This window comes from Urocitellus parryii, chromosome 6 (assembly GCF_045843805.1).
Source record: "Urocitellus parryii isolate mUroPar1 chromosome 6, mUroPar1.hap1, whole genome shotgun sequence".
NCBI classification, from domain to species: domain Eukaryota; kingdom Metazoa; phylum Chordata; class Mammalia; order Rodentia; family Sciuridae; genus Urocitellus; species Urocitellus parryii.
This window is the reverse complement of record NC_135536.1, coordinates 133,513,232-133,530,685: the sequence shown is the minus strand read 5'-3', so window position 1 is coordinate 133,530,685 and position 17,454 is coordinate 133,513,232. Positions and strand designations below refer to the sequence as shown.

At 46.2% G+C, this 17,454-nt stretch overlaps 1 protein-coding gene across 1 annotated transcript in view; it reads left to right on the top strand.

Annotated features, from left to right (window-relative positions):
• The window catches only part of Wdr93 (WD repeat domain 93), a 41,462-nt gene that overhangs the window by 20,167 nt on the left and 3,841 nt on the right, over nt 1–17,454 (top strand). The window contains exons 8-15 of the mRNA XM_026388109.2: nt 2,071–2,242; nt 3,520–3,590; nt 4,139–4,225; nt 5,867–5,986; nt 7,269–7,398; nt 8,814–8,877; nt 10,716–10,872; nt 11,179–11,383. Coding sequence (XP_026243894.2) covers nt 2,071–2,242; nt 3,520–3,590; nt 4,139–4,225; nt 5,867–5,986; nt 7,269–7,398; nt 8,814–8,877; nt 10,716–10,872; nt 11,179–11,383 — 1,006 coding nt within the window. The remainder of the gene's footprint in view (nt 1–2,070; nt 2,243–3,519; nt 3,591–4,138; nt 4,226–5,866; nt 5,987–7,268; nt 7,399–8,813; nt 8,878–10,715; nt 10,873–11,178; nt 11,384–17,454) is intronic.

Below are 17,454 nucleotides of genomic sequence, written 5' to 3'. Positions count from 1 at the left end.
AGAAAGAGGGAGTGTGGACAGATCTCAGAATGAGTCACCTTGCCTTACTCTGGCAAAAGACAGTATCTAGGAATAGTAATGGACTGGAGGTAGAGTAGGGACAGGGTCTTACAACTTCTCTCCAGCTTTCCTTGCACTTGTACATTGCCCTCGAATGTTCTGATCATGCTTCTTCATATATTGCATGTCTCATTAGCATCTTAAATCTCCACCCAGAGTTGTGTTTTTACTATTATAATGAGGCTAGGGTCATTTCTCAGTCACTCTCCCTAAAGGAGTGGCCCCTCCAGATGCCTGTGTTACCTTGTAATTTAGTTGCATTTCATCAAGGTGAGTCTCAGGCAAGATGGTAGCACAAGGACATGGGCTGAGTGGTTTGTTGTGCATACCAATGGTTTATGGACATTTCTCTTTTAAGATTCAGTCTTCTCTCTGTATCCCTAAATTCCCTTCTCAGTGCCAAATAAGAAATGACCAACTGTCTATCAGAAAAACTGTACCATGTTCATTCAACATAATACAATACAGCAATGCAAATGCTGTTACACAAACGTGAATACATTTCACAAACGATAGAGAGAAAAAGAGAGCAGATAGTGTTAATACAATATGGCTCTCCTTATGTACAGTTCAAAATCAGGCAAAACAAAGATATAGCATTTAGGATGTGTGTTTAGATAGGTAAAGTATAAATAAGTGCAATGAAGTGGCTACTTAAAAGTCAGGAGAGCGCTTGCCACTTTTCCTGGGGATTGTGATTGGAAAAGGGCCCTGTGAAGCTTCTAGGCTTCTGGTGATATTCTTTTTCTTAACCTGAGTAGGAAGTTCCGGGTGTTTGCTTTAGAATAATTTACTAGGATGTGTATTGTCATGCTCTTTGCTGATTGTGTGTTACATTTCACAATAAGAAAAAGGCTTGGGGCTGGAGTGGTGGCTCAGTGGTAGAGTGCACACCTGGCATGCATGAGGCACTGGGTTCGATCCTCGGCACCACATAAAAACAAACTAATGTATCCACCTAAAACTAAAGATAAATAAATAAATATTTTTTAAAAAAGAAAAAGGCTTAATGAATAAAAATAAGCAACAGTGAGAAGAATCTATACTACTAATGTGAACTGGTCTCCAAGTTTCTGTGTTAAGTGAAAATACAGAAGGTTTGGGCATAACAACAATTTCCAAACTTTGGCTCTATCAGACTCAATTGGAAGACCCAGTAAACCCAGATTGCGGGTCTTGTCAGAGTTTCTCTTCCAATAGTATCAGCATTTCTATTCCTGTCCCAGGTGACTCTGACCCTGGGGGGTCTGATATCACCCTTTGAGAACTACTCCAGTATAATATGATACTGGGTGTTTATAAAACCTCAGAAAGTTATGGAAGAAACTGAAGATAATTGTCTCTGGGGAAGCAGCCTGGGGCACTGTGAAACTCCTGGGGCAACTCAAGGGACCCAGGCAATTTCCAAAGAGAACTGAATGCTGAAACTCAAGGTTTAGACCCACAGAATAAATCACCCAGTGTTACTGTGAAATAGGAACCATTGAAAAAGAAGGAAATTAAAGGTTATTGGGAAATGAAATGGTGGAAAAAAATGATTGACAGAGAAAGGAGACTTTTTCAATGAAGGTAATTGGATAAACATCAGCATAGGAAGAAGCCGAGTCAAATGAATGATGTGGGTCTTCAGCATCGACTGGAAAGCCATGGTCACTGGCAGGTTTAGGCCCAGCTTAGCTGGGGAGATGGTGACAGTGATCTAAAGTGATCTAGCAGCACTGTGAACATTTCCCTGGCTTCTCGGGAGACACTCTATAATCCAGAAGTGGTGAGAAACATGGTCATAGGAGACACAGGAGGGAGAGCACTGCTTTCTGCCTGGGCTCTGTGACAGGTGGAGCAGGGGCGAGGCTCACAGAGACTGAACTCCTGGGCTCACAGACCCGCTGCAGAGCAAGATTTCCAAGGATGGGGCTTCTTCAGGAAAGCGGGAAGCATAGAAAAAGTTGGGGGAGATTAGGAAGAGGAAGTCAGGTGATTTGACTAATTCTGGAATTTTTTCAACCCAAGGCACAACATTTAAAAGTCCTCTGGAAGTCTTTGCAAAGGTAGAAGACTGCTATGGGCTGGGCTCTGGGCAGAATCACTTCATCAAGGAGAGTCAGTGGGAACACCAAGCAGAGATCTTCTACACCTCCTACAGGAAGTTCCTGGATGGGGAATGGGAGGAGGAGCCACTCAGGTAAGCCCCGAGGAGCCGCCTGCTCCCCAGTTAGCCCCTGGAGCTTCAGCTGTTCACAGGGACCAATCCAAGGACCCAACTAAACCCAAATAAGCTCTTTTTGGTTTGGAGAAATGTAGGGAACTTCAGCAGATTTTTTTTGAAATGTTGAATGGAGATTGCTTTAACTTAATGAGAACAAAGGCAGATAGCATGGATTTAAAAGGAGCAATAGCAAGGAGCATAGCTCAGTGGTAGAGCCTTTTCCTACTAGAATGTGCGAGAGGCCCTAGATTCCATCCCTAGCACTACCAGTGGGGGGGCAGGGGAAGGAAAAAAAAGAATATATACCTACAGAGATGAGAAATAAGTTTTAAGTTCTATGTATGACTCCTCTTTAAATTTTTTTTCCTGATTTTCTAAAGAAAAACACTGAAGATTCTAAAGATGGAAATAAAAGTCACCACTGTTAACATTTTTTTTTCATATCTTTCCTGCCTTTCTAAATGTAATGTAGTTTAGGTATATAGTTGTTTAATTATCACAATACATGTAATGGGTACACCTGTCAGCAGTTTGACCTCATTAACTCCATGTTGTATGGGTAAAAACTGAGCCAAGGTATCTGAAGTAGCTATAGTGGGGCTGGTTTTAGGGACAAGCCCTCTTCACAGCTGCTGTGAGTCTCATCTTGCTGCCAAGTAGACTCAGATTTCCTCACTTCAGGACATAAAGTCTGAGGACCACACCCTAATGGCAGCTACCTGGCTGCTCTCTGTGACAGACACGGAACCCTGGCCAGGTTCATCGGTGCGCTGCAGCCACTCCTACTGCCTAGGGAGACATTTAGGGGTTTTGCAGACAGCTGTTAAAATGCTGTAACTTGATGGGAATGTCTATACCATGAAAATCTGCAAACCTTATAAATCAGGCCCTTTTTTAAAAAGACTCAGTTTATCAGAACACCTGTGGCTGTTTTGCACCCAGGATAAGAGAGCATTTGTGCAGATCACCCAAGACTGATCTTTAAAGGATCTTTCTGGACAACAGAGGGCTCACCAAAGGAGAGCCTGCTCTAGTGGGAGCTGCCCAACACCATACTGGTCTGGGGGTGATCCACGGTTCTACCTGTTCTCACCCTCCTCCAAGGTCTACACATCCTCCCAGGACCAGCATCTAGTCCATGATTGGCTTGTGCCCTTGGGGAGGTTCATGTGTGCATGTCTGGTCATGTCAGGACTCTGCCATCCTCCTTGCCGAGGAGCCTGCGTGTCTCTGACTCGGTCTCTCTTTCCCAGTTCGGCCACATTCCACTTCCTTCTTCCCAGCTGCCTCACTGCAATGCCAGCAGAAGTCAGGAGCCCCTCAGGTAGGTGAGCAGGTGGTTGCCCTGGCAAGGAGTCACTGCAGGGAAATCCCTCAATAAGCACTAGGGGTGTTCCACACGCCAACCTTTTATGGTAAGAGGGAATGAAGGCGGAAATTGGCTTGACAACTGGAGCCTAACAGTTCCTGTTTGGATCTGTAGCTCCTCAGCCCAGATTCTCTGATCAGGAGGCCAGTACAGCCTTCAGGGAGTGACTGCCAGAGCTGAGGATGTGGGCACATGTTTGCTGGACTGTTTCAGTTGTGAATTCACCTAGAAGCAAGCGGACATCAGTTTTATAGAAGATGTGCAAACAGCTCAGGGGCATTTAAAATGTCCTTCTTGCCCAGGAAGGCGAGTGGACCCTAGAAACAGCCCCCCTGGTGCTCAGCCCTTCTGACTCAGGAAACTCACCCCTCTGACATTTGCTGCCCAATAGAAAAAAACCACTTCAGACTTCCAACCAGCTTCCTCTTGAGCAGACACCTTCCATGTGAGCAGAAGGCCACCAGGCTTCTTATGTGATACCTCTTTCTTCTCTTCGTTCCCAGGAGTAGCCTGCATCCTTGGCATACACTGGACCAGACATCACAACTTCTTCCTCTATTCACTCAACCGAACTCTGAAGGATAAAGCTGGTACTTTACCGTGTGACAGGAGTGGCCTAAGCTCAGGGCCCTGAGGACACCTCCTTCTCCAGCTTAGCTGGGTGTGAGGTCCATACATCATTGTTGCTTTAGGGAGCCAGAGCTATGGTGTGACCTCAGGGGTCTGTCCCTAAACTGTCATGTTTCTTCAAGATGACAGGACAAGAGGGACAAAGCCCAGAGGCAGGTCCATAGAGAAAGTGATACTGAAATCTAAGTCTTTTCCCTGATTCCAATCCAATAATGAGGACAGGGTTTTGAGAAAAAGGAAAAAGAGGTTTTACTGATTTGCTAGCAATTGAGAAACATAGTAGACTCAGGTCTCAGGCTTTGATTCTAAATGTCACAGGGAACAGAGGGCTTTAAAAGGGGGAACAACAACTGGGCACAGAGGTACATACCCGTAATCCCAGCAACTCAAGAGATTGAGGCAGGAGGATGACCAAGGCCAGCCCTGGCAACTTAGAAAGACCCTGTCTTAAAATGAAAATAAAAAGGACTGTGGATGTAAATCAGTGGTAGAGCACCCCCTGGGTTCAATCCTCACCACCATAGGAAAAAAAGGTGGCGTGTATACCAAGTAGCATTGTTGGAAGATGCATCCTTGAGAGAGCTGTTGTTTCTGTTTACAGATCCAGAGTTTCTTTATTCTTATGGTCAGGGGTGGAAGGTCAGATAACTTGACTTAGGATAGGAAGAATGCTAATTTTACTTCCCCCACTGTTAGGGAGGGGACAGGGGAGAAAAGGAAAGGGAAAAAAAGTCAATTTAGAAATAAGCAACCAGGGGTCAAGCAGCAGCAAGGCTTGTATTTAAAGCATGAAATGGATCCTTGTTACATGAAAGGGACCCCTGTTACAGAAGGAAGGTGGGCTCAGATCATCTCTGCCCAGCTGTCTGAAAACTGTGTAGTCCTGAGCCAGTCACTTCATACCCCAAATCAGTTTTCTCACCTGAAATACAGAGCTAATTCATTACACCATCACAATCTACTACATGTGTGTGTTGTGTAGAACAAATTCCAGAATCTCTGTATGTGAAAGTCTTTGAAATTGAAAAGCACTAAGGAAATATGGGTGACGATTGCTGTTAGGCAAATCCACGAGGACAGTTAAGTGAGCAAGTTTGCTTTGGTAAGTGCTTGAGCTGTACACTTATGTTATACTTTCACATTGTCAAAAAAAAAAAAAACCCACACACATTAAAAACCCACAAAGAAGGAGTTTCTTTCCTTCTGTCACTCTCCCAGGCAGCCTGGCTTCTAATCTGTGCTTCTCTCCTGACTGGCTGTGTGACCTTGGGCAGATGACTTACTCCTCTGCCTCAGTCTTCTCATCTGTAAACTGGGGATGCTAATAGGACCTACTTCATAGAACCCTCTTGAAAATTAAATGAAACAATTCCTGTGGGGTGCCTTATACAAATTTTAGCACCTAGGAAGCCTTCATTAAACTTTAGCTGTGACTCAGTATCTTGTTCCTAGGGAAGAGTGATACTCTCTAGAGAGGAGTGAGGTGGAGTCCAGGCAGGTGCTCCTGGGGCACAGGCATTAGTCTGGGTCTCAGGTTGTCAAGGAGGGGAGATAGGCAGGGCCGGGTCTGGGGGTAGCCTGATGAATGGTCCTCCCTCTAGACCCTGAGGGTGTGTGGCCCTGTGCTGCGCCCATTGTCATCTCTCAGCTCAGCAGCTGCTCCTCCTACCTGGTGCTGGCCTGCGAGGACGGTGTGCTCACCCTGTGGGACCTGGCTGAAGGTGAGCCCCTACCATCCCCCACCTCTTTACAGACCACCTGGTGGATCTCTGGTCAGTGAGACTCCAGGAGCTCTGGACCGTATGACTGTATCTCTAAACATGTGGAGTGTTTAGCTATGAATATTTAGAAAACTTTAGATGGAACCACATTCTGATTATTCTCCAACTTGTTTTCCAATGGTCTTTATTCTAACTTGCTTTGCCACCTTGTTTCTGAGCCTCCGGACCTTCTGTTATCTGTAAGTTCATAGTTACCTTGGGCAGCTGGTCCTGCTTTCTCCTCATTCATTCCGCAAACACTTACTGAACATTATATGTGCCAGCACTTCCCATTGCTCATGTATTTACTGGGTGCATGCTCTGTGCCTGAAATTGTACCAAGCCCTGGGAGTGTGAGCTTTGCCTTTGTTATTATACTTTGTTATTACTGCTCTCTTGCTGAGGCCACCCCAGCACAGTGGGAGTCCTGCAGCCTCAGCCCTCCTCCTCCCATCTCCCAGGTTCTCAAAATAGTGAGTCTTGAGTCTTCTCTCTGTGCTATTCCACCTATGCTCCAAGCACCAGGAACTCTGATATTGGATAAAGAGACTTGTAAAGAGTCAAAGCAAGACCAGCAGCTCTTCTGAATAGGGGGCACCTTGGTGGAGTCCCAGGGTTTGGGGTCCAGCTCCAAAAGTGCAGAAATCAGTGCTGTCCATTTCCCCTAGATGGATCAGCCTCAAGGGGAGGGGCTCCCTATAACCAGACTTAACAGGGATTAGTGAAGCAGTGGTTTGCCATTTCATAAGCCCTTGACCAACAGCTTCTCATTTTTTTCTAGATATTGATAAAGTCTTGTTTGGCTACACACATGCACACCTGCTCTCTTTCTGAAACCACACCCGGCCCATCCACCTTCACATCCTGTGTTCAGTGCAGTTCAGCCCCTGGCTGGGTTGTAGCCTCCCTTCATTTTCTGCTGACTCCATGGGATTGGTTCTCCTCTTCCCCAGCTCCTTTCCATAAAGGGAAGGGCTCCCTGGAGGGGCTGTTCTTGCCTGTTGGGCGCTGGGTTTCCTGGGTTCACTGATAGAGAACGTGCATGGCTTGACTTTGCTTCACCTTCCACAAATCTCTCCTACACTTGCTGGTCACCTGACCAGTGCCTGTGGCCCTCCTGGGCCCTTTGCTGACCGACTTGTGTGGTTACTTTCTCTAGGATTCCCCCTTGGGGTCGTTGCTCTTCCTGAAGGATGTACCTGCCAAAGTCTTCACTTCCTAAAATACTTCTTGATCCACAAAGGACGGAAAATGTTTCCCGAGGGACCAGTGAAATCCCAGATGAAATGTGTGGTGCTCTGCACAGATGCTTCCCTCTATCTGGTGGAGGCCAGTGGGACCCAAGAACCTACCATCAGTATGCTTGTTGAGAGGTTGGTGGCTCTGGGACCAGACATGTGACACAATTTCATAGTGAAGATTGACAGCCTCCCCGACTAAAGTCCACTCTGTATGGTCATCACTCTACTGGTGACTGCTCAGATCAAAAGTGTCATGTGCATGTGACAAATTTGTCTAATGAATTTTTTTGATAGCATATAGGGCATCTTTCATATCCCATATGACCAAGAAAAAGCTTAGTTCTGCCAAAATAACCTTTCATCAGTTTCCCCAGGGATCTCTTTTTTAATTTTAAAAAGTATTTTATGCATGCAAATGAATCTATATGATATGTGTGTGTGTGTGTGTGTGTGTGTGTGTGTGTGTGTGTGTATTACAAAAAAAACATTCTTTGCCCACTGAAAAGGAATCATCTCCAGTTCCATTAAGACTCCCTCTGTGCTTCTCCCTGGTCATATCCTTGCTACTCCCCACCAAAGATGATTAATTACCAATTGGTACTTAATCAGGGTTTAGTGAAGCAGTGCCAATTACCAATTGGTACTTTATCCAACCACCCCCAAATTTGATGGCTGAAGAAAACAGTCATTGTTGGCCTCTGTAGGTCAGCAATTTGGGCTGGACTCAGTCAGGCAGGTCTTCCACTGGTCTTGCCTGGAGTCTCACAGGTGCTTGCAGGTGGATGGCAGCTCAGCCTGAGGCTGGGATTTCTGGGGTGGCCTCACTCACATACCTGGTGGTTGGTGGGCTGACGGCCAGGACACCCCAGTTCTCTTCCTCATGGTCTCTCCTGCTGGATAGTCAGGCTTCCTCACATGCTAGCCCAAGGCTGCCCAGCAGCAAGAGAGCAGCCTCATGCACAAATGTTTTTCAAGCCTCTGCTTATGTTACTTGTCCCATTTGTCATAGCACATCTCCAGGCCACTCCTGTGTTCAAGCAGTAGAAAAATAGACTCTGCCTTTTGATGGCCAATTGTTTTTTTTTTTTCAATCCATCATATTGTTTTTCTAAATTCATCATTCCTTTGATTTCCTTTAAGAATTAACCAGGTATGTATGATTGTGTGTCTAAACAACTTAGTGTTTAACTGTGCATGTTTAGGAAACTTATAGATGGAACCATATTGTAGGTACTCTCCAACTTGTTTTTCAATGGTCTTTATTCTAACTCGCTTTACAACATTGTTCCTGAGAGTTACACATGTTGGCTTCAGTTCTTTTATTTTCATTGTATATATACCACAATTACTTCAGCCTCCTCCTGCTAACAGAATTTGAAATTGTTCCTAGGTTTTGTATTTTTTTTTTTTTTTGCCACCATGAACAACTTCCTCACATATTTCCTGGTGTACATGTCAAGAGGTTCCCCAGGATATGTGCCCAGGAAAGGAAAGTCAAATTTTGAAACTTTTAAAGTCGGAGAATGTCTCTTTTTTCCCCCTTACAGGCCCACAAAGCATATAGATAAAGCCATCTGTGCAGTGGCCCCAGTCCCAACCTTACCTGGCATGGTAGGTTCCTTGTGCCTTTCATTTCTCTTCTATGAATGTGTTCATTCCTCCTTCAAAACCTATCTGTTGATGGCCTACTATGTGCTAGGCACCTGGACTAGCTTTTGGATATGCAGACAAAAAAAAAAAAAGATAATTCCAGACTGAGGGCGTAGCTCAGTGGGAACATATGCTTAGTATGGGCCATTGTGAGATGAAGGCCCAGCACCCCCCCAAAAAAAGACTAAGACTAACAAATAAGAGAAAGTCTCTCACTTCATGGAGCTCACGTTTAATTCAGAAGGTCAGACAAATCACCTAGCAGCTTCCCTAGAACACAAGGAAAAACTGTGATGATTTTGTAATGAACACATGGAATAGAGCAGGATTCACCTACTTGATCTGCAGAGTTTGGGAGCAGGGAGGGGAGGTGAAGACTGAGTTGGGCTGGGGCTGAGGCAGCACCATGGAGACAGGAGAGCGCTGGCAGGTCCTCGGCCTGCAGGAAGTTGAGGGGACTACAACATCAGAGCTCTGTGGGGTGTGAGGAGGGAGCAGGCTGGGGCAGGGTCCAGGGTGGAGGCACCAGCCCATGGAGTGCCCCGTGCTCCAGGCAGAAGGTACAGATGTGCCCTTCTAGGGGACGGGGCTTGAAGCATGGAGAGGTAGAGCAGGGAGCAGCATGTTCTGAGAGGGCTGGTGAGTTGGAGAGATGTGAAGAGATGGAGCTCTCATGGTGGGTTGCCTCTGACCGAGGCTGAGGACAGAGAGGTGTTTGGCTTATCCTGAGCAGAGAGCCAATTCCTAATTCCCACAGGCCCATCTGAGGGGACACAGGCCAGGAGAGAGAAGCTGTGACTCCCAGTGTGGCCCTTCAGAGGGTGAGGGCCTACAGGATTTCCAGGAGAGGCTCTGAGAGAGCTCAGGGCAAAAAATATCCATTCTGGGGCCTGAGGGTGTAGCTCAGTGGTAGAGCACTTGCTGAGCATATGTGAGGCCCTGGATTCCATCCCCAGAACAGCAAATAAAATAAAATAAAATAAAACTGTTCATTCTGTGGTCACCAGCCAACTAGTGAGTCAGTGGCGGTTGGAGCCAGGTACCAGCAGGTTCCCAAGTTACAGAGGAGGTAAATAGGGAGAGTCATTTCCCAGGGGAACTGCTATCCCTTATGGGACAAGGAAAATGAGCTCACGTTGTGACTGAGAGGGATCCCTCCAGTTTGTGGGGGTGACCTGCAAACTTGGGGAGGAGTATGAAGGAAATGAGGGCACAGCTGCCTGTGCTGAAGAGAGCCAAACACCTCCTCATGGGAACATGTCTGAGGGAGGGACAGACAGCAGAAGGTGGAGTACAGAGGGCAAGAGGCCCTCCACTGCTGTGGGAGGGAAATGCATGGCTGTAGGAGGGGATGTGGGCTCAAGAGGGGCTTTGGAAGACCTGGGTGAGTTGTCTACTCCGGGGAGAAAGAGCCCAGGCAGGAGGGACTATCTCAGATCTCAGGCCAGGAGTGTGGCTGGCTTGAGCAGGTCCCCAGGGGTGGGAGGAGAGCACCAGAGGGGCTTGGTTGAGGAGGGGGAGCTCTTCAGAAAGATGCTGGCCGGATAGAAGGAGGAGCCAAGCCAGCAGAGAAGGAGCAGCGCCCTGGATCCGACAGTGTGTGGAGGGTGGTTTGCCAAGCTTAGCCCTGAGGGGGCAGCTGCTCACACCTGCACTTCCCCTTGCAGCCTGGGGTGGACCCAGAGGCTGGGTGCTCAAGAGCTCATAGAGTACTCCACATTGTATTGTCTCACTTCAGACTCTGCTTTGTGGGGGACCGAGTCCAGTAAGAATCCCCTCACCGTCTCTTTGCTTCCCAGGTGCTGATCTTTTCCAAGAATGGCTCTGTGAACCTCATGGATGTGACCAAGGCTGAAGTCATCTGTGCCTTTGCTCCCCCCAGATCCTACCATCTGGAGGTGCCCTGGGAGCCGTTATTTGTTGTGTCTTCACACCATCCATGTTTCCTGCTCCATGGTATGGAAGGGGAATCTGCTGCCCAGATCTAGGCCCTCACTGACCCCCCAATCCTCCCCGCTGCCTCCCACTCCACCTTGGGCCAAAGGACCCTGCAGCCTGGTCTGCACAGAGTTCTCTGATCAAATGCTGCATGGTCTTTGCTCTGGACTGCTGTTCTACCAGCTCAACCAGCTCCTCTCAGCTCAATCCAGATGACCCTGCCCTTTATGAGCAGAGGGCAACACCCACCCACCCACACTGGGCCTCAGTGCCATGGAGAAAGCATGGTGTCCTTGATGCCATGGTGTTCCTGTTTCATGGCAGGGGGCTGTCCAGCTGAAACTGAAGCCACCACAGATAACTCCAGTGACCCTTGGAATTCTGTATTCTATTTCAATTTTGAGACCTATCCACTCCTGGAAAACATCTCCAAAAACTGCACCATTCCTCTGAAAGACTTGGTAGATGACAAGGTGTTCTCCCGAGTGCTGCCATTGGAGGAAAGATGCCAGCATTTCCTCCAGAAGAGGTAAAGATTTCTGCATCTTATCCCTCCCGGCATCTGGGTTGTCTCTGGGTCAAGAGACAGTAGAGTTTGTTTTGTAGAAGATCCTTTCAGCTTTTAAATGAGTGCATGCTGTAATTCCAGCAACTTGGGAGGCTGAGGCAGGAGGATTGAAAGTTCAAAGCCATCCTCTTAGTGAGGCCCTCTCCAAATAAAATAAAAAGGGCTGGGGATGGAGCTTGTGGTGGAACCCCACCCCATTCAATCCCCAGTATCAAAATTAAAATAAAGAATAAAATATTTCTTCCCTGAATGAAGGTTGCTACCACATAGGCCATACTCCCCATTCATTTTAGTAGGAAAGAAGTAATTAATTCAGTTTGGTAGAAGAGGAAGACTTCTGTTGGATGTTTTCTTTCTGTCATGACCATCTTTTTATTTTCTCAATTAATTTATTGAGGGGCTGCGGATTGAACCCAGGGCCTCATACTTACCAAGCAACCACTCTGCCTCCAAACTATATCCACAGCCCTAAATTCCTTTTTTTTTTTTAAAGCACATTTGCAGGGCTGGGGTTGTGGCTCAAGTGATAGAGTGCTTGCCTCACATGCATGAGGCACTGGGTTCGATCCTCAGCACCACAAAAACATAAAGATATTGTATCCACCTAATACTAAAAAATAAATATATTTTTTAAAAAAGGCACATCATTAAGTTGGGTTGATGAACTATGACCCCATGGGCCAGATCCAGCCCACTGTTGGTTTTAAAAATAAAGGATTGGGCTGGGGATGTGGCTCAAGCGGTAGTGTGCTCACCTGGCATGCATGCGGCCTGGGTTCGATCCTCAGCACCACATACAAATAAAGATGTTGTATCCGCCAAAAACTAAAAAATAAATATTAAAAAATTCTCTCTCTCTCTCTCAAAAAAAAAAATAATAAAGGGTTTTGTTGGTGTTTGCAGTGCTGGGGATTAAAGCTTATGCATGCTAGGCAAATCTCTAACATGGAGACACAGTCCCAGCCCCTTCTAAAAACAGTTGTATTTGGACACAGTCATGTCCATTTGTTCACAAGGTATCTATGGCTGCTGTGTGCTACAACCGCAGAGCTGAATAGTTATGGTGGAAACATGCACCCACCAAAAGCCTTAAACTATTCAGTGTTTGCCAGCCACTTCCATTATCTAGATAAAAGTTAATGTATGAATTTCTCCTCTTCCTCTTCCACTTCCCACTCTTCCCAGTTCTTGGTTTGCTTTCCTTTTTGCTCTGAAAACACAATGAACTGTACTCAGTCCACCCTGGAAAAACAGAACTCTCTTCTAATCCATCTCAATAAATTTCTGGGGATTTTCAAGTCATTGGTGGTTCCCACCAGTATCCAACCGCTCAATTTTGGTGGAATGGGGTCATCAGTGGCTATGGATCCTCATCCCAGGCCTGGCGCTTCAGAGCTGGGTGACTGGACTGGCAGGTCAGTTCCCTTCCGGAGCCTCCATGACCTTACGTAACACCTTTGAGCTTTGGGGATCTCTTCAGGATCATTTCTCCTCTCTTTTTAGACTCCATGTTTGGAGCCAAACGGACCTGGGTTTGAATTCTGACTCTACCACTCACTAACTATAAGGCCTTGGGTCAGTTAACCTCTGAGAGTCTCAGTTTTCTTATTCATTCAAACACATGTATGGTGACAGGCTGTGTCCTGGATATTTTGATTATGCCTAATTTTTAGGGTTTGTAGTATTAAGTGAGACAGTACATGTAAAGTGGAAGACACACGGTGATTCCTCTGTAAATGGTGGGCACGATGAGCATGTGTCTGGTTCCTGTTAATGCAAAATGCCTGGGGGAATTCCAAATGTCACCACTAGGTGGCAGCACCACTCTGCTTTCATCCCTTACCTGCCATCTTTTTTTCCTTCTTTCCCTTCCTTCCTTGTGGTGTGGGGGATCAAACCCAGAGCCCTGAGTCCTCTACCTGCTACATGTATTGTTCTTGCTGTGTTGTGCTGGGTTGCTCTAGTGACTCTCAGTATCTCATGGAGGAAAGCATGCCCATTCATTAAGAGGGAGGGAAAGGGACAATGAACAAGGGGACTGTTGACTCTGCCCCAATTAAAGATGGACAGTAATGCTCAGCTCTTCCTTGTATGGAGGTCTCTTATCGTGACCCTTGATGACTAGGGCATGTAAGCAATCCCACCAAGAGTTTAGGAGGAAGTATCATGATGTCTACTACTTTCAAATGTCGCAGCAAAATATTTACAGAGAGAGACAGAAAGAAAGTGAAATTTTTAACAGATGGTGAAATCTAGAAAAATATTTATTGGGGCGGGGAGAGAGGTAAATCATTAACAGCGGTGAATCTAGGGGAAAGTTCTTTGCAACTTCTCTACAGGGTTGAAAAATTTCAAAATAAAAAGGTTAGGAGAGGTTATAAAATGTTTACATATAATCCTGACCTTGAGTAGGAAAGAAGATGGGAAATGTGTTTAGCAATACAAACTTTGTTATATCTGGGTGGTGGAAATATGTGTGATCGTTTCCTTTTTGTTTATTTGCAACTTCTTACAAAAATATGTATGCATTGTTTTAGCAAATAGGTTTAAAATAATGGTGGAGAAATAAGCCAGGAGCCTGAGGTTACCCAGGCTGTGAAGAGACGCTCTCTTGGGGAGGGGAGTCATGGCCTGGGACTTTCTGGCTTTCTCTCTGGAAGCTCAGAGAATTCCTGGTTTAAAGTTCTTGTTTTTATTTTGTTCTGTTCTCCTTTGTGTGGTGGGAGGGTCTTCATGATTGAACCTTTATTACTGAGCTACAACCCGAGTCCTCTTTATTTTTTATTTGGAGACAGGGTCTCTCTAAGTTGCTGAGGGTCTTGCTAAGTTACTGAGTCTGGTCTCAAATTTGAATCCTCCTGCCTCAGCCTCCCAAGTACCTGGGATTATATGTGTGCGCCACCACTGCACGTGCCACTGAGCCTGACCCCCTCCTTTTACTGGCCTGAAAAAGGTGAGCCTTCCTTCTTTACACAAAGGCTGCAACTCCAGCTCCAGGCAGCTCCCCTCCCACCTGGCCCTAGGCTAACATTTCTCAACCTCTCCTGAGGTGACACCTGCTGAACCCTACATCAGCCCATGGAAGTTGCTTCAAGTGTAAATCTACTACTCTGAAAAAATTAAGTTCCTATTGGGAAAAAAATAGATACATTCACTATTTCTGGTAAAAGTCATAAATATAAATAAATAAACTCATACTTGTAGAAATTTGGAGAACAGGGAAATAAAAACCAAGAAGGGAAGTTTAAATAATTCATGATTTTACCACCAAATATCAGCAGCACCACTATTAATATTTCCTTCCAGGTCTTTTACCTTGGCATTGTCACCAAGTTGAGATCGTGTCACATGTTCACTTTTTATCTGACTTTGTCACTCCAGAATATAACAATATATTTTTAATTTTGAGAAAAGCATCTCTAGTCAGTTTCCTGTCTCTGTAATAAAATACCCTTATAAGTAGAAAATAAATAACTTATAAATAGAAAAGGTTATTTTTGGCTCATGATTTGGGCAATTTCAATCCATAATTGATGGGCCCTGTTGCTTTGTATGTGGCAAGGCAGCCCAGTCATGGGGTGGGAGATATAGCAGATGAAGACCACTCCCTTTCTGACCTGGAAGCAAAAAGAATGAAGAAGGGTCTGGGGTTCCTCAACTCCCTCAGAGGGCACATCCCCAGTGACCTAAGGACTTCCCACTAGGCCACCACCTCCTAATAGCACCTTAAACACATGGACCAAGTTAAAACACATGGGTCCAAGTTAAAATACTTGGGCCTTTGGGGAAAATTCAAAATCCAAACTATAGCATTTGTAAATATATTTTTTCATTACTGTATAATATTCCATGGGAAGGCTGTCTATTAATTTACTTCAATGCTGTATAGTTGGACTACTTGGATTAGGAGAAAAATATCCTTTCTATCTCGACTTTCCCCATCACTGGAATATTGAAGCTCATCCTGGTCCCCCAACAAGGAATGGGAGGGACTCTTCCACTTCCCTCCTCACAACTGCCTCTCTCTCTGTCCACACTAGCTACTGGGTCCCAGTCCCAGCTCCTCCCCAGGAAGGCCCACAACAGCTGGGTAGGATGCAGAGGACTGGATCCTCTGGAACCTTCTATAGGGAAGAGCTGACCAATGGGGTGGTCAGGGGCAGGGATTGGGATTGGCAGTAGTGTGAGCCGAGGGGAAGCTGGAGGGGACATAGCAGCAGGTGGCAGGCCTAGTTCCTGGTTGCCTCAGGAATCAGACTTGAGGCATTTGCTTGGTGAACCACATGCCTCCAGGCAACTCATCTTCTAGTTTGGGCCCACAGATTAATTGAGAAACACTTGACTTCAAGAAGTTTCTCCCCATTCTACCTGCTCTGAGGCCTGATGTCCAGGGCTTTCCCAAGGAGCACAGCCTAGAATTTCATTGTGTGATTTCTCAAACCTGCAGGAGCTTTGAGATACATTTCCACACACACCATCCAGATGCCGTCACTAATGCTCCACTCGCCTCACTTTATCCCATACAGGCCCCAAGGTTTGGGACCATGCCCTCTTTTTTTTTTTTTTTGGTACTGGGAATTGAACCCAGGATCACTTTACCACTTCGATACGTTTCCAGCTCTTTTTGTTTTTATATATTTTGAGACAAGGTCTTTCTAAGTTGCCCAGGCTGACCTGGAACTTGTAGGCCTCCTGCCTCAGTTTCCCAAGTCACTGAGATTACAGGCATGTGCTGGCTTGCATATTCTCTCTCTCTCTCTGCTGTTTACTCCTTGTTTCTAGTTTCCCTTGGCCTTAAAACTAGGTGAAACTGCAAGGATTCGTGTGGCAATAGACTCAAAGTTTCAAACTTGCTCTAGTCTGTCCAACTGGTCTTCACAAAATCGCACTGGGACTTAACAACCAGTGTGAAACAGAGCCTGCCTTAGGGCTTTGAAAGGAGGCCAGTTGGCACCAAATGTGCCACCTGCCCTATAGACCTCTGCTCCTTCCAACTCAGGTCCTCCTGGGCACCCTTTCCATCAGCCTGGATACTCTGTTTTAGTGTCTACCATCTCTGGCTGTTCACAAGAGGACAGAACTTTGAGGACACCAGGGGACAGACAAAATTAGTGTCACCTCATATTCTTCAGTATACAAGGCCCTGCAAGGTCCAGACTCTCACACTAGCTTTCTGCCATAAACTGGGCTCCTGAATGACCTAACAGTCCCTAATTCACACAGCACACAGCTCTCTCACTGGGGGGAGGGGGTGGAGGCAGCAAGTGCTGGGTGAGGCCAGGTGACATGGTCATCAAGGTGGGAGGAGGAAGGTGAGGAATGGCTCCCTTTATCCTTGAAGGCCAACATTATGGACCTCCCCTAACAATCCTTTTTTTCTTTTTCTTTTTTTCTGGTACTGGGGATTTAACCCAGAGCACTTTTCCACTGAGCTCCATCACCAGCCCTTTTTATCTTTTATTTTGAGACTGAGGGGGTCACTAAGTTGCTGAGGCTGGCTCTGAACTGGTGATCCTCCTGCCTCAGGCCCCTGAGTTGCTAGGATTTCACCTGGCAGTCCTTTGCCTTTCTTGAGAAAGGGCTGAACCTCTTCCAGAGTTATTTGTACAGTCAGAGAGCTCAGACCAGGCTGTTGAGTTCAAAAGCTTTGTGCAGGGACTTGAAGTTGTTCCAGCTTCTCTCCCACTTTTCAAATAGGCAACTGGTCTTTGTGGAATAAACACACACATACACACACACACACACACACACACACACCCCTTGTCAGTATGTTTCCTGAAACAATAGAAAGTACTCACTTTGATCTGATGATGGAGAGAGGGTGTCATGCCTCCCTAAAGGCCTTTTTCAGGGGGCTTCCATACCCCCTTGGTCAGTTAATGCTCAGCATCAGATGAACCAGGCTGCCTCCCTCTCCTTCCTCACTGCTGAGCAGAGGAAATCCCACTGTGGATACGAGTTGGTACCACCCAGGGCTCAGCCCTGCGTCTCTGCTCACTCTCCCAGCAGCCTTCTGCCCCCATCTCTGCCTT